Source organism: Podarcis pityusensis (assembly GCF_964106645.2).
Source record: "Podarcis pityusensis genome assembly, chromosome: 1".
Taxonomy (NCBI): Eukaryota; Metazoa; Chordata; class Lepidosauria; order Squamata; family Lacertidae; genus Podarcis; species Podarcis pityusensis.
This window is the reverse complement of record NC_138028.1, coordinates 94,493,707-94,517,377: the sequence shown is the minus strand read 5'-3', so window position 1 is coordinate 94,517,377 and position 23,671 is coordinate 94,493,707. Positions and strand designations below refer to the sequence as shown.

Sequence of the window (23,671 nt, the reverse complement as noted above, 5' to 3'; positions counted from 1 at the left end):
AGAACGAAGAAGCATCCTTTAAGAAATTTAAGCGGGGCACAACAGTCAGCTCGAGTTGCTTTGGGGAGCCTGAGGAGAAGAGGAGGAACTGGGGAGCGAGCAGCCGAGGCGCCTCCAGAGGTGGCGCTGAAGAGGGAGGCCTCCCTCGGGAGAAGGGAAGCTGCTCCACGGAGGCAGGGCGGGCGGGGTGTGTGTGAGATGAAAGAAGCAGCCCGCTGACGGACAGGCGGGACGGAGCAAAGCAGGTGAGCTGCCGGGTGGAGGAAGGAAGAGGCGCTGGGCGGCCTCTCCCTCTCTCTCTCTCCTCCTCCTCCAGGCTCGGCCGCCATTTTGGGAGGGAGAGTCCGTTGCGAGCGGAGTAACGGTCTGGGAGAGCCGCGCAGGTATCTGAGGGAGAGGGAGGAAGGAGGGCAGAGTCGCCGTAACTTGTCGTGCCCCGCCCCGCCATTTTATCTCCTTCTCTTCCTCCTTCGCCTGGGTTGGAGTTGTTGTTTGTAGCGCTACGGGCCCGTCGCCCATAGATACAGGTCCTCGCCACTGTCCCCAGGAAAAAGGCCTCGCCTTCGGGAGGACTCCGTGGGGTGGGAGGAAGGGGGAGGCCCTGTCACCAGCCGACACGACGGTTGGCCCGTCTCTTCCTCGCCTCCTCAATCCCGGCCCATCTACCCACCTCCTCCACCCCCTTACTGTATGTATCTTTCAACTGCCCCGGCCTAGATAAATCCCTGTAAAATCTTTGAAAGCAGCAGACCGTTTGTTTGGCTCTGCCTTTATTACTCCGGATTAACAACCGCCACCCCTTGCTTACTCACATCGACTACCTGTGGCTGGAGTTCTCGCTTCGACTATAAAGAGGGGAGGGGAGCTGTGATTCATCCATTTGCTAATGTAAAAAGGTACCAGGGAGTTAATCCGGATTACATGACCATTTCTGTTCCTCTTTGTACACATATGCCCTAGAGACAAACTGCATTGCCCTTAGAAAGCGAGTTCAAGGACACAAACACTATTCATGGCTCTCTTGACCCACTGTAACAACCCTTCCCTAGACTACGAACAACTTTTTTTTCTTTTACTCTGTGAGTGGAAGGATGAATGATGGTGAACCCATCTCTCCTAGTTATTTCAGATTAATCCAGGAATAAAGAAGCATCCTCTTGCAAAGGTAATGCACACTTAGATATACATCCAACCTTACTTGGCCTGAGCCACCGAATGCAGCACATAGAGAAAGCCTGGTGATGCTTCTTCTGATACCTCTGGTGACCCTTCCATTGAAGAATCTAGAATGCTATAAATGTAGATTGAGACATATTCTCCACATGCTTTTGGTATTTGAATTTGTGGCATGGACAGGGTTTTCTCACCTTCTCATTCCTTGAATGTTGTTGTTGGCTACATCTGTCTGCTTCTGGAGACAATGGAAGAATGTGCCTTTGGGGGTGAAGTCAAGCCCTTGGAGAGTTACTGTGGCTGTAGAGAGCGATACTTTGCTGCAGTTGGGGCAGATGAAGGAGTCTGGATATGCTATGGCATATGCACTATGGCATTTCTTCTCTCTATGCACCTCCCAGCGGTCCTCAGATGTAAATAATGGTGTAAAACAGGTCTGTGTGTTCTCAGCCCAACTCTCTTTGGCATATTCTTGTCCCTGGTGCTCTCATTCCTTGAAGACTGCTCAGAAATGGCAGCGAGCACAGATTGTTGCAGCCTTTCTCAGTGTGAATTGCTGGCAGGTGGGACCACATCCACTTGGTTCTGGGCAAATCACATGGGCTGCCTGTGAGCTTCCAGGCCTAATTTAAGGGCTGTGGCTTTCTTTTTAAAAGTACTTCAAGCCTGGGATATCTTGGTGAGTAGCTCTCCCACACTTTTTATAATCCAGAGGTTCCTTGAGAGGGCTGAAAATATTAAAGTCCACTAGTCAAACAGTGGTGGTGTAGAATAGAACTATTAAACAAAATTGTAGTGGATGGAGATAGAGATTGGCACAATAAGCTGGCAATTACTGACATTTTCTATTGATGTCTTATCAATATCATTGCAGCAGGGAGTTTCATAGTTCAGCTTTTCTCACATTAAGTAGAGACATTGACCCTGGAGATATTGTGAAACAGTCTCTGCGTTTTAGGCAGAATTTGCTGGTCCTAAGGCTCTGAAGAGGAATATATATATATATATATATATATATATCCCTTTTCTCTTTCCCCACTCATGCTTCTCAAAAGTATTTTCCTCATCTCCGGTTGTTTCTTGTACCCATCTCCTTCACTTGTACCCTCTTCTCATTCATTCCTCCTACCTCTTTTTACATTCTCTTTTCCCTATAACTGTTTCTGTCTCCTATCTCCTTCTTCTATTCCTATTTTATTATTGCTCTTTAAAAATATAGGCCTTTTATCTCTGATTTTCTTCAGGGCCTCCTCTTCAGTCTTGATTTCACACAGTGTAATAATGGATTGTTGCTTTTTTATCCTCTAGTTGCTTTTTTATCCTCCAGGAACAAAAGATGGAGAAATGCAGTTAGGATAAAATAATATGAGGCAGCAGTATCAGTGGTTTTGATTGACAGGGAGTTTGCTTAATGGGAATTTCTCTTTAATTCTTAGATTTCAGTGTCTAGTCACACACAGGTGACATTATGACATCACTGGTCTATTTTTCCAGCACTCTTATCAGTCTGTAGCTACTAGGTTTTCACTTGCTTGCCTGCCTAGCTTTATTGATATCTCCATTGTTGTCTGGCAGGTTCCAGGTAAGAGTTTCTTAATTGCTTGCTGTTCTGTGCAGGTGGATATCCCAGATGTGTGTGTGCATAGATGACTTCTCAAATAATGTTCCAAATAAGCAACCTGTCTTTAAAGCTAATTGAGATTGCCACAGTCCCCCCCACCCCAAAGCCATGTTTTAAAGTGGGTTTGCAAAAAGTCCCAGTTCAGTTCCTGGCATCTCCTGATACCAGGGCTAAAGAAGTCCTGGTGTCAGTCCAATAGGCCATACTGGGTTATTTATATTCAGCATAAGTCTCAATATGGGACGCGGGTGGCGCTGTGGGTTAAACCACAGAGCCTAGGACTTGCCAATCAAAAGGTCGTCGGTTCAAATCCCCACGACGGGGTGAGCTCCCGTTGCTCAGTCCCTGCTCCTGCCAGCCTAGCAGTTCGAAAGCACATAAAAGTGCAAGTAGATAAATAGGTATCACTCCAGCGGGAAGGTAAACGGCGTTTCCGTGCACTGCTCTGGTTCGCCAGAAGCGGCTTAGGCATGCTGGCCACATGACCCGGAAGCTGTACACTGGCTCCCTCGGCCAATAAAGCGAGATGAGTGCCACAACCCCAGAGTTGGCCACGACTGGACCTAATGGTCAGGGGTCCCTTTACCTTTACCTTTAAGTCTCAATATAAAGCATCACTTATCACTACATGTTCAACACTTGGGAGAGCTGTCAACCCAATCCAGAGCCATGATGTAACTCAGGTTTGTTTATAGCCATCACTTTGTAGTTTGTGTTGAGTAGATACCTTCTTGCAAAACTGTCCTTTCAGGCCATCTCTTTGCTCCAAATTGTTAAAATACAATTGTCTAGAGTCTAGACCAGGGGTCAGCAACCCGCAGCTCCGGAGCCGCATGTGGCTCTTTTACACCATTGCCGTGTCTCCGGGGCAGATACTAGCGAGGGGAGTAGGTGCATTGTGTGCCCCGACACTCCCCACTGTGGCAGGCGCTGTACTGGCTGTGACGTCGCATGGGGGCAGTGCGTGCTTTAGTCACGCACCGTCCCGACGTCACCTTCCCGCCCGCTGTCAGATCGCGGCTCCGGAGATATATTTGTTTTAAATGTCGCAGTGGTTTTGCGGCTCCCGGTTGTTTTTTCTTCGGAAACGGGTCCAAGTGGCTCTTTTTGTCTTAAAGGTTGCAGACCCCTGGTCTAGACAGTATGTTTGTAAAAGTCATTGAGGGCCAATAACATAGTTGCAAAGCTGATGTAACTTGAAACATTATGAATAACTAGCAAATAAAAACTTGAGCTGTGTACATGCTAATCCATTTGTAGGACAAAAATGTAGCTTTTCTCAATCTTGAATCGTTCATGCTGGTCCTCAACATGTTGCTTTCAATATAGATCAATTCTAGATCTTGTGATCCACAAGAATGGGTGTAGTTATTGTTATGCATTAGAAGATTCTTCCCTTGATTAGGTTATTCACACTTTTTCTTCCCTGAACAAGTCTCGGGTGAATGATGAATGAAATGTTGATAGTGATCTTTGTACAGTATATGCCTGTTCACAAGATTACAGTGGTACCTCGGGTTAAGAACTTAATTCATTCTGGAGGTCTGTTCTTAACCTGAAACTGTTCTTAACCCGAAGCACCACTTTAGCTAATGGGGCCTCCTGCTGCCGCTGCATCGCTGCTGCATGATTTCTGTTTTCATCCTGAAGCAAAGTTCTTAACCCAAGGTAATATTTCTGGGTTAGCAGAGTCTGTAACCTGAAGCGTATGTAACCCGAGGTACCACTGTATTGGGCATGTGTGGGTACACCTCCCATTGTCAGGACCATGTACATCTGTTTTCATTGGGCACACTGCAGGATAATGCAGAAACAATCTACAATGATCTTTTATTATTTTTGGAATGAATTCTGTTTCTCAGTTAGCGCTTTTCAGGAGCAAAAATATATCCAATAGATCTAGATTGTGTGCAGACTATATAGAAAAAGCAATTACTCAGTCTTCAGTTATTCTAGAAAGAAGTGTTGCATACACAGCCCTAGTAAAACAATCTAGTACTTTATAAGCCTGTAGATCAAAGTGATTTATATTTGCCACTACTTTGTGGACTGCCATAGTGGACAGATTTATTACATTATATTTAACAGTGTTTAATCCTATAAGAATCCTATCCATAGTGTTTAAACAAGATGAAAACTGGGAAAGGATTTCTTCCTAATAAACATGGAGTTATAGTTTTCAACATCTCTTTGCTGCTGCTAGTGTTCTGCTTTTTCTTTTCTTGCTGCTAAATGGATTAAAGCCTGTTTTGATTGCTATGGCATCCCGTGATGAGAGTACTGACTATGAAGATGATGTAAGGTAAAAAGTAGTCTGTGCTGTAAGAGGTCTGGGAAAGCCTTCCCAGATGTTAATAGTGATAGGATTTGTGCTATCAATATAGTTTAAATAGTAGGCTTACTGTAATATGCGTATAAGATGAGTTAATGTGAGACGCAAACAGAATTTTAACTTGAGCTATGTTTTCATTCTTTATATTTTAGGTTGCAAATACTGGCCAAGAAAACTATAAAAAGCACTATTTCATCTAGAATTATACTTGATGATTTGATAAAGTTGATAGTCTTTACTTGGACTTAGCTATTTTAACTCAAGTACAACTTACTCATTCTACATGCCTATTTTATAGTTTTGTTTTTCATCTTTAAATTTTTGTCTGTTATATTTATAATGCATATAAAATGAAATAATTTTTAAAAATATGAAAAAAGCACTATTTCTGGGTTTACTACTAAACTTGATTACAGTGACACAGATAACAATTGGAGCCGGTTCAAAAAGTTGATTTATTTAAGGGGATCTATTTGATAAAGGAAAGCATTATTCAAATAGTTTTGGGTGCAATACACTTCGACTTTTAATGTAGTAGAGATGTCTACTAGTGGAAGAGGGGAGACAATGTTTCTGATTTCCCCCTGCAAACCACCATGCCACCTTGCACACTGTTTTGGAGAGTTATCCAGCTCTAAGGAGCTGGTTTTCAGGAGGCTGGAGGATGATCAACAAAATTGCCTCCTTATGTCCCCTATTAGTGTATGTCTGTGTTAGATCAAAAGCCTTTCTAGAGTCCAAGGGTCCAAATTAGATTCGATCCTATTTGTATTTGTCAAAGTAAATGCCCACCAAAAAAAAAAAAAAAATTAGTTCAGGCTGTCTTGTGATCTGAGTATTGTTCCATTTCTAATATAATTTGATTATTGCTGTGTTCCTTATAGCTTAGAATTTGGGTGAGGAGGTAAAGACTATCTAAATAAAAACAACACTACAGGATTAAGGCACCATTTGATAGGTTTTCAAGGGCAAGTGGAATGTAGCCTTTAATATCCCTCTTTCCAAAGAGGTCTCACAAAACCTGAGGACAATATTTGGAAGCTGTTCAGAAGCAGACTTCAGAATAAAGATCTGCTTGGGGTATGGAGTATACATGTGCAGATTTTTGTACATACCTAAAGGGGGTCTCTGAATTGTGGACTACTTATTAATCAGTTGTATTTAAACATATATTCTTGCAGCTACCTGGACAGAATGACGGACCTAGTGGCTATCTGGGAAGTAGGTTTAAGTGATGGCATCCACAAAATTGAATTTGAACATGGGACCACCTCAGGAAAACGTGTTGTGTATGTGGATGGAAAGGTAGGATTCTTACATGAAAAGCACACAGTATGAAAAACAAACAGTGAGGTTTTTTATATCAGTAAAACCTAGTTAACCTGGTTTACCAAACAATAGTCCTTAAGAGGTTATTTTCTGTGAAGTTTGTTAGATTAAATTTATGTCACTGATCTGTAATGTGGATTTAAAATCTTGGTCTAAAATCTAAAACATGTAGTGGAAAAACACTTGGTTTTTCTGCAGAAGATATTCTACTTTTCTTAAAATATTAGCAGTGATAGCAATAGTGCTATCTTGGAAAGTACATCCCCTCACACTCCTGGGCTCTTCCTCCTTCTGCATTTGCTTTTTTCCTGAACAAATGGAAGTGTACTGTGATGTTTCCTTCTGTTAGAGATCCCGGAAATTAAACTACAACTCATATAATCCCCAGCCGTGGCCAAAAATTATGGGGGTTGCAGTTCCATTCAGTTTTTATTATATGAAGTAGAAGGAGGCATTGCAACATAAATGCTGGTTATGTCTCTTTTTTATTTGGGGAAGAAAATCAAGCAAAGGGGAAAGAGGGAAGAGGCAAGGAAGTCTGTCCAATCCAAGGAGTTGCTGCACTACTGCTACCATCTTGCCTGGCCCCTAATGTAAATCTTTGCTCTGGGATGGGCTGCTGGTGAATGGATATGTTCACATATAGAATCAGGACAAGACGTCCACTCAACATGGGCTGTGCTTCCTGCTTTGATTCTTCTCACGGAAACTGAGCAGGAGACTTTGACTTTCTGGATGCCCCTATTCCTGTTATATCCCTAGTAATAAGTATATGCAGAGCTCCAGCAGTAGAGCTATTCTCTGACACATGCCTATCTGTTCTGCCAGGATGTGGTTTTCCATATGATATGAGAAAGAAAGCTTAGGCTTTGCTGACAATCCAAACAATATCATGGTGAAACTTCTACCATTAGGAAAAAGGCCTTAAGGCCTTATCACCATAGTTCTCTTGGTATGTGAAAGTCCATGCATACTTGTCTTGAAAGTGCAGTCATTTCCCCCTTTAAATTTTAATAGCAACACCCAAAAAATAAAAGAGATGGGCGGTGATCTGTGGTACAATGTATGTACTTTGCTTTAGCTGGTTTTGCAATATCATTTTGCTTGCATATATACATGTTTTCTGTAATCTGTAGAGATCCAAACACAGGTTAAATAATCTTTCAAAAATGATTTCTAAGCAATAGATGAGACAGTCCTCATGGAAAGTTTCCTTCCCTATCTGCCTCTGCTGTGAATTTTTCTGCCATTGCAAACTGCCAAATACTTATCAAACCATCTCCCCAGCACAAAATCCTCCTTACCTTTCCAGTAATGAGCAGGTTTTTTTTGTAAGCAGCTATTAGGAGATGAACTATATTATACCAGTAATTTTCTCTACCCCATAAATGACAGCAAGGCCAATCTTGAATCCATATTGGCCTCCTGTTGCATTTATACCAGAGACTGCCTGCCAACACTTCTTTTCCCATGAGAATTCCCACCATAAATGTGTTAAGTGACATTCTGTCTAAAAGTAGGACAACATGCCCCTATTAATGTGATATAGGTGTACAAGGGCTAGATGCCATCTTTGAATTAGCTTTGGCATTAGGTCCCTTTAGCATTGATAATAATAATAATGATTATTATTTATTAAATTTGTTAGTTGCTTTTATCTTGCCCAAGACAACCCAAAGCAGCTTACAAGCAAACAAAAACACCCACATAGATACAGTGGTACCTCGGGTTAAGTACTTAATTCGTTCCGGAGGTCTGTTCTTAACCTGAAACTGTTCTTAACCTGAAACACCACTTTAGCTAATGGGGCCTCCTGCTGCTGCTGCCACACCGCTGGAACACGATTTCTGTTCTTATCCTGAAGCAAAGTTCTTAACCTGAAGCACTATTTCTGGGTTAGCGGAGTGTGTAACCTGAAGCATATGTAACCTGAAGCGTATATAACCTGAGGTACCACTGTACATTAAAACCAAGGTGGGGCAGAGGGGACAAAGCAAAACTGTACTTCCTGGTGTGTGTCAAAATACCCCATCCAGTTGCTCAAGACAGTCTGTTGTATTACCTTCCCTTGTAATGTAACACTTTTATTAAACTGAAATGTGTACTTAAGATCAAGCTTTCTTTTTATGATGTAAACAAACAGAAAGCTATGTGATGTTTCCTTTTTTCAGTGCTGAAGCAAATATATATGTTGACATCGGTGCTATTTTTTTTTCTCTTCAGGAAATAATGAGAAAAGAATGGATGTTCAAATTAGTGGGGAAAGAGACATTTACTGTCGGAACATCTAAAACAAAGGCTACTATTAACATTGATGCTGTCAGTGGCTTTGCGTATGAATATACCTTGGAAATTAATGGCAAGAGCCTTACAAAATACATGGAGAACAGGTCAAAAACAACAAGTACTTGGATGTTACACTTGGATTGTACAGATTACAGGGTTGTATTAGGTAGGTTATTCTTACATAGTTCCATGTTTGCCTTTTGTATGGACCCATATATTCCCATATATTTTGTTTAGTCATGCTGTGGTGCCGTTCCAAGAGCACTGATTTTTGTTGTGACTCCTTTATTTGAAACAAACTATAAAACAAATATCTCATTGGAGCCTGATCCTGGAGAGCTCTGAGAATCATTAGACCCTTCTGGGAATTAATGAAGGGCCTTTTTGATATGGAAAAAAAATATGAACACTTCAGTATGTTTTAGTAATCTGAGTTAGTGATCATTTTACCATTGGCTTGTTTATTAGTGGCACTGGATGACATTTGCATGTAATGCTAAACTGGATTACAGTGGTACCTCGGGTTAAGTACTTAATACGTTCCTGAGGTCCGTACTTAACCTCAAACTGTTCTTAACCTGAAACACCACTTTAGCTAATGGGGCCTCCTGCTGCTGCCGTGCCGCCGGAGCACAATTTCTGTTCTCATCCTGAAGCAAAGTTATTAATCCGAGGTACTATTTCTGGATTAGTGGAGTCTATAACCTGAAGCGTATGTAACCCGAGGTACCACTGTACTTTCAAAGTTCTCTCCCTCCCCAACCAACTGATTTAAACTCTGACCCATTGTTCCATATTTATTTCTTAATGCGTACTGAAGATGAATATGATTATATACTCAAGCACAGTTATGGTTACAGTTACTCCCTCCCCCCCTTTTGATTGATTTGGAAATCTTATTGACTTTTTACTTCTTTATTTCTCAAAAACCAGGAAACATATATTTAAAAAATAATAATTCTCCCTGCCATGCAACATCAGGAGAAGAAAGGGAGAGCGCACAAGCCCCAATGCTTGTCTCAATATTCTTTGCTCTCTTTAAAGTATGCCCTGCACCATCTAACTTGTTCAAGGGCATAGCTAGCATTTACAGAGATCTGGGAATGCTACTAACCCATGCTCTGGTAGAAGAAAAAAATGACACCCTCACACCTGTATTATTTCCCTGCCCCCTACAAGCACTATGAGAACCCTGAACATTACATCCCATATTTTCTCTTTACAAAACACACTGAGGTGAGATTAGTTGGTGGCAACCCCATAGGTAGATTAACACACCCCTTGTTAGGCTCCAACATGTCCATTAGGAAGAAAAACCTCATGTTATCATAATCTTACTGGCTTTGACTGTGGCTGTACAGAGCATTGTCTTCATCACTCTAGCTAAGGTGCAAAACTACACTTGATATAGAGCTCATCCACACTTTTGCTTCACCTGTACTTTGATCATATTGTGTACTAATTGGTTCCCCTGCAACTGAGAGTTTTTATCATTGTCCCACAGTTGTGCCTTGCAAAAATCTGATGTTACCCATTGAATTGGCTATGCACAGAAAATCTGAAGGGAGATTTTGCTTAACTGCGGTTCAGTTCAATGGATAAGATTGGATTTTCACAAGACACAGGAATGGAACAGCAAGAAAGAGTGTGTTGAGAATTTAAAATTGCCTGTCATTGTGCTTTTGGACACTTCCTGGGTGGTGATTTAAAAAAAAAAGATGTATGCAGCATAATAGAATCAACAAGCTGGAAGGCTGGAACAAAAACACTAAAGAGAATGCCTGCTGGGATGAAAGGGAAAGACCAAAGTTGCTCCTCATACAGATTCAAATACATGCAGGTGTGGATTACTGTGGTCTAATTTGAATGGAAAAGAAATGAATTCATAGCTAAATAATGGCTGAAATTGTGGACAAGCCCTAAATCAAAATTAAATATAAGATACAAAATGGGAAGCCTTGGTCTGGACATATCTGACATGCATACGTTATAGTAAATAGTTTTTAAGATAAGAAAATGTTATCATTAAGTGACCTTTTATTTTTTTTAACAGAAAAAGACACAATGGATGTCTGGTGCAATGGTAAAAAAGTGGAAACGGCGGTATGTAACCATAGATATTCCAAAATGAAAACTTTTAAATTAAAATGGACTAAAGTTACAATTAAGAGATGCATATTCAATGTTATCCGCACCCCCTCCATAAGTGAAGAATTTGAACTTGGTTTAAATACCCTTAAAAGCAAGGAAATGTACACTTGACCAGTTCCTTCTTTCATAGAATTGTAGAGTTGGAAGGCACCTCAGGCTCAGCTACTCCAACCCCCTCCTGTGCAGAAATCTCAGCTAAAACATCCAGAACAAATGGCCATCCAACCTCTGTTTAAAAACCTCTAAGGAAGGATAGTCCATCATCTTCCCAGGGAGTCCATTCCAGGGTTGACTGAAAGACTTTTAAATGAGGGAGTGATTTTAAAAGCTACTCACTTATAGAATGGTATTTAAGTGTTTTTAAGCGTTATTCAAACATAGGAAAAATTTATTATCTTGTCTTTGTGACATAGACTACACATTAGGCCACCAGTGTGCGATAAATTTCCTCCATAGGAAATGGAACAATTAAACAGTTCATTCACTTTGGAATTTGTAAAACTTAGGAACAGAGCATTGGACAGCAATGAAACCTTTAAAATCTAACCAATTTCATGACAGTCTAAGCTCGGTGCTGCTCTATGAAGTGCATTGTGATGACTTTGAATACATTTGCCTGTGTATCAGAAGCTGTGGCCCTCCTGATGGAACTGAACTACAATTCCCATCAACCTCAGCTCACCTGGGCAATGATCAGGGAGCTGTATGGGAGTTGTGACTCAGTAACATCTGGAGGGTTACAGGTTAGCCACCCTTGCTTTTAGAACAATCTTTTGGTGGTTAATGAACACTTAGAGTATTTGAATACATTTGATCACCTGTTCAACATATATTTTTCCTTTTTTGTACCAGGGAGAATTTGTAGATGATGGGACAGAAACACATTTCAGTATTGGAAAGCATAACTGTTGCATTAAAGCTGTCAGCAGTGGGAAAAGAAGAGAAGGAATTATTCATATGCTTGTTGTAGATGATGAAGAAATCACAGCACCTTTGTAATAGCTTTCCATTATTCTGACTATTGCAGATACAAAGATCAGGGATTTTCAATTGCTGTGGTAATTGACTACTTTAATATATACTTTAATATATACTTCATGGTATATTCAGTTTGTGCTGTTCTTATTTTCTAGCTGCTGTATATGAAATTTATTGAAGGACCAGATGAGAATATGATGTCTTTTTTGTAAAAAAGAATTTATATATTAGAACACTAAAGAGGAACTTTGACCAATGTAGAAATTGTTTACATGGAAACTTTTAATAAGTGCAGAATAAAACACAGTAGTGAAATTTGTTCATTTAAATGTTAGAATGTCATATTCTTTTTATATCCTCTTTAAAATAAGTGTGTTGCGTCCTTAGAAAACTGGAATGTATAACTAAAGAAGTGTTTTTTTTCAGTAAGCCTTTTTACAACTTTGCTTATCAATAATACTTGAACCATGAGCCATCTGTCTGCATGGGTTGCCTTTTTCCTGCAGCTTTCTGCTGAGCACAAGTGCCCAGCTATGACCTGCTCTGGGAGCCCCATGTGTCTCTCCCATGTGTAGATCCAGCCAGTCCTTCCCTTTACTGGTACCCCATGTACTTCCAGCCTGAGCACATGGGCCTAGCGAGTGATGTGGCTGCATCTGCATATGGGAGGCACAAACGCCACTCCTATATAGCAGGTTATAGTGGGGCACTTGCAGCAAGGAAAAGTAGTCCATTGAGCTGAATGATCTGCTCCCATGCATGCAACTACACAAGGGAGGATGAGTCATTTTTGTGCATTTTCAAAATCCTGTGTTTGCCTTTAGGAAATTAAAAAAATAGATGCAAGAACAAATATGCTGGGGATTTTCTGTAGCAGACTGGAAGTTTCAGGTGACTGCATATTACATAGTATTGAACTACTGAAATCTTTAAAAAGGGGGCAAGCAAACTTCAGGCTTGAGAAAAATGAAATCTCACTTGTGCTCCAAAGTCTACCACTTCCAAAATCGTGGCTGGACATGGTACACCATACACTTGTAGCACAATCTTATGAATATTTATTTGGAAGTCAACCCAATGAGTGAGGTGCAGCTTTTGCTTGGTCAGGAATTTGTTTCTAGTGCCTGCATACACCTACACATCCTCTCTCACATACAACTGGCTTGCTTTAAAGCTTTCTTTGTTTTCAGCAGCCAATTTTTGGGGGAAGACATTTAGTTGTTGCTAAGCGGGGAGCCTTTTATTGGTTGTTGTTAACTGGGATTACAAACTTTGTTGGATCTGTCAAATAAGTCAAGAGACCTACCGGCAGTGTTTTTTTTTCCCTGGGAGTACTCCGCTTTAACAGATTCTTTTTGGGGGTACACATTTATAAAGATGTCCACTATTCAAAAATGCTATTGCCAGATGTTCAAGAATCCACTAAAATATGGAAACTATAAAACCTCAAAAGATGGTATTATTTCAAAGGAATCTTACTATTTTTAGTATCTGTCACACACTAGTTATTGCCTCCTTTAGCTAATGCAATGAGGGACGCGGGTGGCATTGTGGGTAAAACCTCAGCGCCTAGGACTTGCCGATCACATGGTCGGCGGTTCGAATCCCCGCGGCGGGGTGCGCTCCCGTCGTTAGTTCCCAGCGCCTGCCAACCTAGCAGTTCGAAAACACCCCTGGGTGCAAGTAGATAAATAGGGACCGCTTACCAGCGGGAAGGTAAACGGCGTTCCGTGTGCTGCGCTGGCTCGCCAGATGCAGCTTGTCACGCTGGCCACGTGACCCGGAAGTGTCTGCGGACAGCACTGGCTCCCGGCCTCTAGAGTGAGATGAGCACACAACCCTAGAGTCTGTCAAGACTGGCCCGTACGGGCAGGGGTACCTTTACCTAGCTAATGCAACAAAGGTAATGTTTAAGGATCATAACCTATTAAAAGGTCATTTAAAATATTTGCCCCCCTTTAATCCTAAGAATTTGGGTCATATGTTCCAATGTAGTTGCAGGTAGTCTTCACCCCATATCCAAAGCATGTATGCAATGGCATAGAGAAGGAGCTGAATGTTACACTGACATTTAGTGGTACAGCTGATAGAAGCATGGTATTTATTGTGGATTTTAAACCAACTGATTTAATAGCACTTAATTCAATAAACCATCAAAGACATTCTAGAAATACAAAGTTACTTGGAATTTTCTGAAGTTTTAAATTTCTAAAAGCATCATCTCTGGCACTTAGACAAAAGCTGATCCTGAACTGCATGAAGCACTTGCTATTATATTCTTGTACAGAAAAAAACCAAATATTTGCAGATGGTTTGAAGTTGGCATTTTAATATAAGAACTTGTGTTGTGAATGCAGCGGTTCTCTTTTAGATCAAATTAAAGCTTCCCATGCTGAGATTGCTTATTAAGCAATAACGATACTTCAAGATTGTAACGAGGCAAGATTTTTCACTGCATCGGAGAACTGCCATGTACATAAATTACTTAAACCTAACTCATAGAACCTAGTACCTATCATTTGTTGAACTTTAAGGCCTCATAGATTCTGAGCTGATGGTTCCAACTGGGTCTTCTGCACTGGATTCCAAAGCAGGGAACAAGTCAACAAATACAGCGGGAGAGCTTGCTCCCTATTGAAAATGACAAAGATTTCAGGGTTGTGAATATCGTCAACAACACTGTCATAGAGTTTCATGCTACTTGCACTAATTAATGGTGGTGCAACATAGCTTCGATTGCCCCTTGTATACGAGCCTGTTACAACTTCAGCCTCAAACACACAGATCAAGTGATCCATTTCACATTTTTCCCTGGTATCTGTTACAAGGTTCCTGGGGTTCTTGTTAAAGTAGATGCCAGCTCCATATTTCTGGTCTGGAAAACAATGCAAAACACAGACTGTTTAAACAGAAACATGTTTTCATTATGGTAGCAGTATGCAAGACAAATTGCTTCTGAATATGACTTGGTCTGCTCCCACTCCCGCCCTGAATGGAAATAAGAGGACCAAGTAATAATTGAACAAGCTTTAAGGACATGCTGGGAAACTGCTGGTATTTTAACAATTGCAATCATGGTGGCAATCGGGAGCAGCACATCCAATTTTGCTGCTTGAGACAAGATGGGAAGTACTGCTCCATGGCTACTGATGGAACAGTGGCACTGATTTCAGATGAGATTTTGTGCGCACTACAAGATCTTGTGGGGTCTCGTGTGAAATCTGCACTGATGCCAGAAGTGGAGGCAGTGGGGCAGGCGGAGCACCCACTTGGGCACCACCTCAAGGACTTTTACCGCCTGAGGCAGCAGATTCACACTGCCCACTAGCTACACCAGCCCTGGTGGCAGCAATGGACACTGCAGTCTAACTCTAGATCAGTTTAGGGTTTACAGAGGAAAAGCTAAATCTTACTGTGAAGCCAATAGTGATAATTGTAAGAACCAGATAGATACCACTTGATTTTATATTTTATTTAGCTAGCTTTTTAAGCTTTGAATTAATGTACTTGAACATCTGTGATGAATGCATCAACATGGCAGTCAAACTGTTTGAAGATAATCTACTGATTTTCTTTTTTTTTGCTTTTCATGGGTATATGCATGCTTTACCTTGTAAGGAGGAGGGGTAGGTTTTCTGAAATCCCGTTTTACACACCAGACTACAGTACTGAGCTGGGACACGATGGTATAGCCTATGGCATACTGGCATTCCAGCATTTTTTCCTTCAATTTTTATTTTAATCCTTTGGAAGGTAGATTCTAAAAGAGGATTGCATATTTTCTCTATCTGAAATGAAAATGAAAGTAAGTTGTGCCCAGCTCAATAGCAGCAACACTAAAAAATACATACTGTTCCGATGCTAAGTACATTTTTTATTTCGATTAGTACATTTTTTGTTTGTTTTTAAAATAGAAATTCCAGGATGAAAAAAGACCAAACAGTTCCGATTTATTCTCTACTTGAAGTAATGTGGTCTGAGTTTGATTTAGGAGTATACCACATATTGGTAAAAACCTATCAGTTTTTAATAATCATTTTGACTTGGATTTTACCCTCCTATATTCCTATTGGTTTTGGATATTTGTAAAACATCACAATATTCTTTCAGAATTACTTTGCCCTTGGTCATCTCTTTACCTTCAGAATCCGGAGGCCAGCTTTTTCAAGTTGTTTTTCTTTGTCCTTGAATTCTTGAAGATATGACTCTATTGGAGTGACTTGGTAACAGTATTTACTCGCCATTTCTGTGTGGCCTTCTTGATGAGAGTTTCTCAAAGGTCCTAGATACAAGTAATAAAATACTAAATAGTAGTGCAACTTTCATATTGGAAAATTAACTGTAAGCTTACTGGAGACGGGTAATGCCTGGTCTTCTATTTGCTTATTAAAATGGAAATACAGTAAGCACAATGAGTTCATTGTTTAATAAAGGCCCCTTTTTCACAGAGTGGTAATATTTCCTTTGACAGCGACAACTGAAATCCTTTGAGGCTGCAATCCTGTAACCTCTTACCGTGATTTCTCAGGGTTCTAAATCACATCCGGGAGCCTACTTGAGTCGAAAAGGCTTTCCAATGCAAAGCCAAATTCTTCACCAAATTTAATAATAATAATAATAATAATAATAATAATAATAATAATACTTTGGCTGATTGACATCCAATGCTCTTTCAAAACGTGTTGTGGAAAGTATACAAATTTAATAAATAATAAAAATTAAAATGTTCAGCCTTCAATGGACCAGGTGGGTACAGGAATAGTGACAGTGATATATAGGAAGGGGTTGGTTAAAGGTTGCACCCTTGCACCCACTTGCACGATGGAAATGGCCTGGTGGGGAAAGCAACTGAATAGGGCTACTGCTTGTATGGTTTCAAACTGTTCTTTGTGCAGGCTAGAAGTCTGCCCTTAGTATAAGGTGAAGGATATCAGTAAGCCAAATTCTTCACCAGATGCTTTCTTAGGTGTTCACATATTTTTCATAACAGCGTTGTGCTTATGTACATACAGCCCCACATACCGTCTGTCTTAATTTCTTGCTTGGCTGTCGTCTGCAGCATGAATTCGATAGCGAATGTTGCATCAATCACGGCTCGGGGGGAACCTTCGATCTCAAGCGCTGCACCCTCCCCGGTCAAACTCTCCACTATGGTTATGCCAAAGTGCTGCTGCAGATGAGACAGCTCAACTGGCTGACCACTGCCAAGGTTGAGAAGGTTATAATTTTGTATAACGATCCGGTGAGTTTCCTCAACTTGTATGATGTTTCGGAGCCACAGTCCTGCTGCCTCCAGCGTTTCCTGGCTGCGTCCAATAAGTTCCACAAATGGTCCGTTTTTTTCACAACCTCCATTGGCTTGTATGTCAGCCTGTACCTCTGAAAAATATTATTGGTAGGTGTTGCAATGGTTAGTGAATGACTCATGAAGAAGGGACAATTAAGAGGTGATATGATAGCCAAATATTTGAAGGGCTCACACAGATAGATGATGGGGGGGATTTATTTTTCTGTTGCTCGACAGGGCTAATTGGTTGAACTTACAAGAAAACTAAAAGTAGACTTTGAAACCGTGTTCCACTACTAAAATCTAAATTGAACCCTTGCTAGAATTATTTCTTACCAACTACTAATTCTCCCTGCCTCTTCTTCAACTCCACTCATCTTTCAAGTCCCTCATTAAAACCTACACAAAACTTAGTTTTCTAATATTCCTGACATGTTCTACTTGTGGTCAAACATTAAAATATTTTATATATATATACAGAGAATCTCAACCAGTTTTAACCATCCCATTTATTTATTACCCATGCCATCCATATTGCTGCAGTCCATCTTTTCTTCCAGTTTGTTTTTGACTGACATAAGCTTGGTGAAGAAAGCCTTTAAAAAGAGAGAAAACACATACAATTGCTGCTTTTTTTGGCTCAGTTCTAAGCATTATTGTGCCAGTTTAGGATGGAGTGTACAAAGCACTACGAATGGTACCAAGCTAACAATATGAATACAAAGCTAACAATGTCATTTTCCACTGCAGAAAGCTAAACCCATTACCATTTACTTCATATCCACATTCAAGATTAAACCTGGGGCAGTAAAATCCCACACAATGAGTATAATGGGCAGTAGTGAGAGTTCCCATATTAAACTGAGCATTGTGCTTATCTCAAGTGATAACCCAGGCTTCTCCAATCTAGCACCATCTGTATGTTGTTGGACAATAGCTCTCATCATCTTTGACCTTTGCCATCCTGGCTGGGGCTGACCACAGTTATACTGTATTCCAAAATATTTGGAGGGCACCAGTATGTGGAAACCAGTGATAAAACTATAGAAAAATGTTTTAGAGAGATGCATTTATTAGATGGCCAATCTTTGTCTACTTGCCATGAGCATTCAGAACCTCACCTCATAAACATCACTGTCATCTGGAGGAACCACAATGAATACATCAGGCTTCTTCCCAGAATATTCCTCCGCAAAGTGTATTATTTCCTCCACCATAATCTCCACTACTTCATCCTTTGGCATGTGTAAATCTTCAATCCCAAGGAGAGGAAAACAAACTGATGAGGACTGCTGCTCTTGAGCCTTGAGAAGACTTTTAGAAACTGCAGCTTTTAGTGCCTGTTGGAGGAGGAAAGTAGTTATAATGGTGATTCCCACCCCCCATTCAGTGAAATGGAAAGCTAATAGAAAAAAAGCCATCACCTCCTGTGCGTTGCATTCACTGTAAGATGGCCATACCACATGGAGCACAAACTCGCAGTCAATATTGCACCCTTTTGTGAATATGAGTTTCAGGTTATCTGCTGGAAGTCTCTGTAACTCAGAGAGAAATTGCTCCTGCATAGCTGGACCTGCCTTTTCGAGGATTGCTCTTGAAATGGTTCCTTGAGAGAGATCATCTTGCACAGTCACAGAGCTAATAATAATGGAAGCCTGGAAGAGAATGATGTAAGAATCAGAGACAATTTCATTTTGAATCTATGCATGATTTCTACATGCATGGTTCTCTGGGGAATGTGGTAGCTCCCCGAATGTGGAATGCTCTCCCCAGAGAGGCTTGCCTGGCGCCATCACTACGTGTTTTTAGGTGCCAGGCAAAAATGTTCCTCTTTACCCAGGCCTATGGCTATTAAATAATCTATGGCATGTGAAAGTGTGGGGGAGGGGACTGTTATTATGATGACTATTTTATTATTAGGCTGTCTGTCAGTATGTTTTTTATTCTGTTTTTATCACTGATGTTCTGTAATGTGTTTTCACACAATACTGCTCGTCTGGTACTTGTGAGCATTGAAAAACCCAATTAATGGGGAAAGTAATGAATATTCACCCTCTCCATATCACCTGTAAGAATACGGTAACCTACTTGCTGTGCTTCTATGTTCCCTTTTTTTATCTGGAGACAGAGATCATTGACTATGATGGAGTCTGCTGCTCCCGCCAGAGGCACAACATCGTTGGTACCTAGCAACTCTTCGCACGCCCTTTTCATGACTTCAGCTGTGGTCTCATCAATGTTCACGAGGTGGATTTCTTGCAAGTAACCAAATAACGGAGCTAACTGAATAAAATTCTTTATAGTCCGTACGATGACTTGAGCACATAAATCCTGCGGGAAGTTGAAGATTCCAGAGCTGAGGGCAGGAATGGCCACGGACTTGATATTGTTTTCTGGAGCATTGACATATTTCAAAATATTGATGATGGCTGCTTCAAGCTTGAGGCAACATTCCTCCCTCTGCTCCTCCGACCATCTTGGACCCACTGCATGGATGACTTGCTTACAATGGAGTCTTCCTCCACTAGTGACTGCAATCTGGCCAGCGCTGAGCGGTCCATTCTTTTCAATGAAATGCTTGCAGTGCTCTTCAATTTCTGGCCCTCCAGCTTTCAGGAGGGCAAATGCAAGGCCTCCAAAGTGATGCAGGTATTCATTGGCTGCATTCACCAAAGCATCGGCCTCGTGCCTTGTAAGATCATCTACCCAGACAGAAACTTCAATTCCTTCCTTCAGGCTTTTCCTATACACTTCGGTGGGATTCCTGATGCTCTTGAGGACAGTTATGCAGCCAAACTTCTTTTCGAGCAGACTACACAGGTAGTTCTCTCTCCTCTTAAGAATTGCATAAACATTGTTGCTGATTGGAATGGATAGCATTTCCTCATCTATTGGCATTCTGATCTCTAGGGGGAACAAAACAAAGTACATATTTTGTGGTGTTATGGGTGAGGGTTTACATAAAACCTTTCTACCTGCACATGTTTTAGATTTCTCTGTTCACCCCCACACCAAAATGGCTCAGGGGAAAAAAAATTACTTGCCAATATATTATAACTGCAAAATGCCCTCTCGACCTAACCGACCAATAGAAATGTTGATCTCTTTAAATAATGCTACGTATCTAACGGCCCCTATAGAAAAGTTGTTGAGAGAGTATAACGCCTAGAGCAATTATTCTCCAGCATCACATCACAAAATGTGACTTGTTGCTATGCCGGTTTTACAGTAATTGGGGAAGCTGCCGAGAAGCGGATATTGGCTATAATCCACACACACACCCTCACCCAATATGCAGACTATGCATGCACAGCTCCACATGAATAGAAGGACAGATGAAGAGATGAAGAAGGTGGATCAAAGTAGAAGAAACCCTGCGGTATAGGAATCTGGAGAGAAACCTGATCCCTGTCTCCTGTAGGCTTTCCTCTTCTGAAAAGCAGAAACCTATTTATAATCACTATCCCAGGGGTAGTTAACATGGAGCCCACAACCTCTGGAGGATTCCCCACTACCTATACTTGATCTGCAGTGAAAGGTATCAAGTGAACTATCTACCTGCATTGTCATTTTGTGGAGTCTCGGAACTGGAAGTCTGTAAAAACAAAAATAAAAAATGAAATCAAAATTACTTCGGCAAATGTCCCAGAAGTTAATGTTTGTGGACTGTGATCCTCATTCATAAAGCCCTACTTCACCCTCTGTGAAGATAATTCAATAAAAACAGTATTATATTGCTAATGCTATTAATTACTGTATGTTCTTACATTTATACCCTGCAGTTCTTTCATCATGGAAGCCAAGGCAGCATACATGTGTGGTACCCCATCCAGGCACTGACTAAACCCAGAGCTGCTTGGCTTCAACATATTTTATTTTAATATGCTGCTTACATGCCAGAATGGCTTCTAAGCAGTTTACAAGTATAAAACCAATTATAAAACCCATATGTAATTAAAATACACTATAAATCAGTTCCATTAAAGCATTACGGGAATCCATTTTTAATGATTATTGTTCCAAATTTATTAAAGAGAAAGCACAGAAAAGGAAAAACAAAACAAAAAACAAAGCTGTCAGCTCACATTCACAATACAATAAATTACGGTAATAAACTGTATTAAAAGCATCCATAATTAAAATGTACAAGAAAGCAGCCCATTAAACAGTATAACAATTAGAAGAGCAATTTAAACAACTATATGAGTAAGTTCAAATTCAGGGGAATGCTTGGCTAAACAGGTGTGTCGTCTTCAAGAGCCAGCAGAATGCCAATGCTGATGGGGTCCATATGTGGTTTGCCTTCAGACCATAACCCAGGGACCATACTAGTCACTCCAGCTGGCTGGATGACTAACCCTGTCTACTCAGAAATAAATCCTATTGTATTCAATAGGTCTTACTCCCAGGTTAAGTGAGACTGGGATTGCAGTGACTGTATGCACTATATGCCAGTAAAGATCAATCCTCCGGCTTCTCATTTCATTCCAAAGTGGAATTAGGTGCTGAAGGGATTACTGGGCATTTGGGGTTTTGTTCATGTGTCATGTTTATATTCTGAACCTGAGGTAGGCCTCAGAGCAACTTGTTTCTTTCATGGTCAATTAAAAAAAAAGTCCTGCTTCCCTTCCCCCAGCCTGGTCATTTCCACTCAACGCACTTCAACGACTCAAAACCTGTGTTTCAGTCTTTTTTTTCTTTTGTGTTGACTTACCAACAATTTCATCATGTTCCCCATCTTGAATTTCCTCTTTTTTGTCCCCTCTTAGATGTTGCTGCTTTGCTCCTCCATTTTCCATTGGCCTAGGCTAGGGTAAGCAGCAAGGAGCTGCTTTTGCCACACTGGCCTGCCTTGGAATCCTCTGATCTGGTTGCCATGGAGACCCCTGCTGGAACTTCAACCCCATTGTCAAGTTGCTTCCCAGATCACAATCTTCTTGTCCTTTAAAGCAGGGGTGGGGATCCTGCGGCCCACAGCTCTCCTCACTCCAAGCCATCCGCCATGTTGGCTGGGGCTGATGGGAACTGGAGTCTAAGAACATCTAGAAGGCCACAGGCTCCCCAACCCTGATTTTTAAAAAATGCTTACACTCACAGTCAAACCTCAGTTGTCGAATGTAATCCGTTCCAGAAGTCCATTCAGCTTCCGAAATGTTTGACAACCAAGGCGCAGCTTCCAGTTGGTTGCAAGAGCTTCCTGCACTCAAGCGGAAGCTGCGTCAGACATTCAGCTTCCGAAAAACATTAAAAAAAACTTTACTTCTGGGGTTTTGGGAGCCAAACATTCCAAAATTGAGCCGTTTGGGAACCAAGATTTGACTGTATTAGGATTCAGGGGTTAGAAGGATCTCTGCACACAGCCTACTTTCCCTTAGCCCAAACTCTTAGCAGTATTCAGTAGTCCTGTCCTCTGGGCTCCCAACTAACTTGCCCAAAGTCTCCAAATGATACGTATTTGTCATCTCCAAGAAACCAGCTCTCCGTATGTTACTTCATGTCGCAAGGGATTTACACCTTAGTAAACATGTTTAGGCGTTTCCGTATGCTGCTCTGGTTCGCCAGAAGCGTCATAGTCATGCTGGCCACATGACCCGGAAGCTGTATGCCGGTTCCCTCGGCCAGTAAAGCAAGATGAGCGCTGCAACCCCAGAGTCGGTCACGACTGGACCTAATGGTCAGGGGTCCCTTTACCTTTACCTTTAAACATGTTTAGGACTGGGCTGCCTGGCTAAAATTTAATCCACACTAATTTGGAAGGTGTTGAATAGAAATAAAAAGGAACCACCCCACTGCGGAAATTTGGTTGGCCTAAGATTCCTATCCCAAACCGCAAGGATCAGGGCAAATAAAAATACCTTACAGTTTTAACACCCTTTCATGGTCACCAGTTAGAATGCAAAAAGGATGGCCTGCCAGATAGAATGTGCTGCTGATAATGCCAAAGTTGCGGGTTCGATCCATACGCAGCTGCATATTCCTACATTGCAAGGAGGTTGCACTAGGTGATCCCTGGAGTCCCATCCAACATTAAAATTCTTAGATTATATTATTTTGCATTCCCACCCACCCCCTTTTACCACCACTATACGACTCTAGATTTAAGTGGAAGGAATTATAGTGCACACCCTCCAAGTGTCCCTATTTCCCAGGGACGTCCTTGATTTAGAGAAGCCGTCCCGGTTTCTGATTTGATCCTGGAATGTCCCACTTTTCCTTAGGATGTCCCTATTTTAATTGGAGAAATGTTGGAGTTATCCGACCCCTGATCTGTCTGAAGGCAATCCTGTATAGGGAAGTTTTTTTAAATGTTTAACGTTTTATTATGTTTTTATACAAATTGGAAGCTGCCCAGAGTGGCTGAGGCAACCCAGTCAGATGTGGGGGGTATAAGTAGTAAAATTATCATGATGGAATGGGACGTCCCTATTTTCATCGGAGAAATGTTGGAGGGTATGCTAGTGCAACCCTATACATATCTACTTGTAAGCTCCTGCGGAGTTCAGTGGCGCTTATC

The 23,671-nt window shown here is 41.2% G+C and overlaps 2 protein-coding genes across 6 annotated transcripts; one reads left to right on the top strand and one right to left on the bottom strand.

Moving 5' to 3' along the window:
• The first annotated feature begins 24 nt into the window (after positions 1 to 24).
• Positions 25 to 12,199, top strand: FAIM (Fas apoptotic inhibitory molecule). 5 transcript variants are annotated; one of them, XM_081009312.1, is made up of 5 exons: positions 25 to 245; positions 6,308 to 6,431; positions 8,679 to 8,907; positions 10,795 to 10,844; positions 11,745 to 12,199. In XM_081009312.1, the coding sequence occupies exons 2-5, from the start codon at positions 6,321 to 6,323 to the stop codon at positions 11,889 to 11,891; spliced, it is 537 nt and encodes a 178-aa protein (XP_080865438.1). In that variant the 5' UTR covers positions 25 to 245; positions 6,308 to 6,320; the 3' UTR covers positions 11,892 to 12,199. The 5 variants fall into 5 exon arrangements, with proteins under 5 accessions (XP_080865438.1, XP_080865436.1, XP_080865437.1 ...); XM_081009310.1 differs by having other exon boundaries at positions 241 to 383; XM_081009311.1 differs by lacking the exon at positions 25 to 245 and adding an exon at positions 903 to 1,165.
• Positions 12,200 to 14,179: 1,980 nt separating this feature from the next.
• PARP9 (poly(ADP-ribose) polymerase family member 9) lies at positions 14,180 to 22,035 on the bottom strand. The gene is made up of 10 exons (XM_081006605.1): positions 21,872 to 22,035; positions 20,716 to 20,752; positions 19,246 to 20,063; positions 18,582 to 18,812; positions 18,279 to 18,497; positions 17,678 to 17,753; positions 16,893 to 17,249; positions 16,010 to 16,152; positions 15,481 to 15,658; positions 14,180 to 14,745 (listed from the first exon to the last, which is right to left on the bottom strand). The coding sequence occupies exons 1-10, from the start codon at positions 21,893 to 21,895 to the stop codon at positions 14,408 to 14,410; spliced, it is 2,421 nt and encodes an 806-aa protein (XP_080862731.1). The 5' UTR covers positions 21,896 to 22,035; the 3' UTR covers positions 14,180 to 14,407.
• Between the last annotated feature and the right edge of the window lie 1,636 nt (positions 22,036 to 23,671).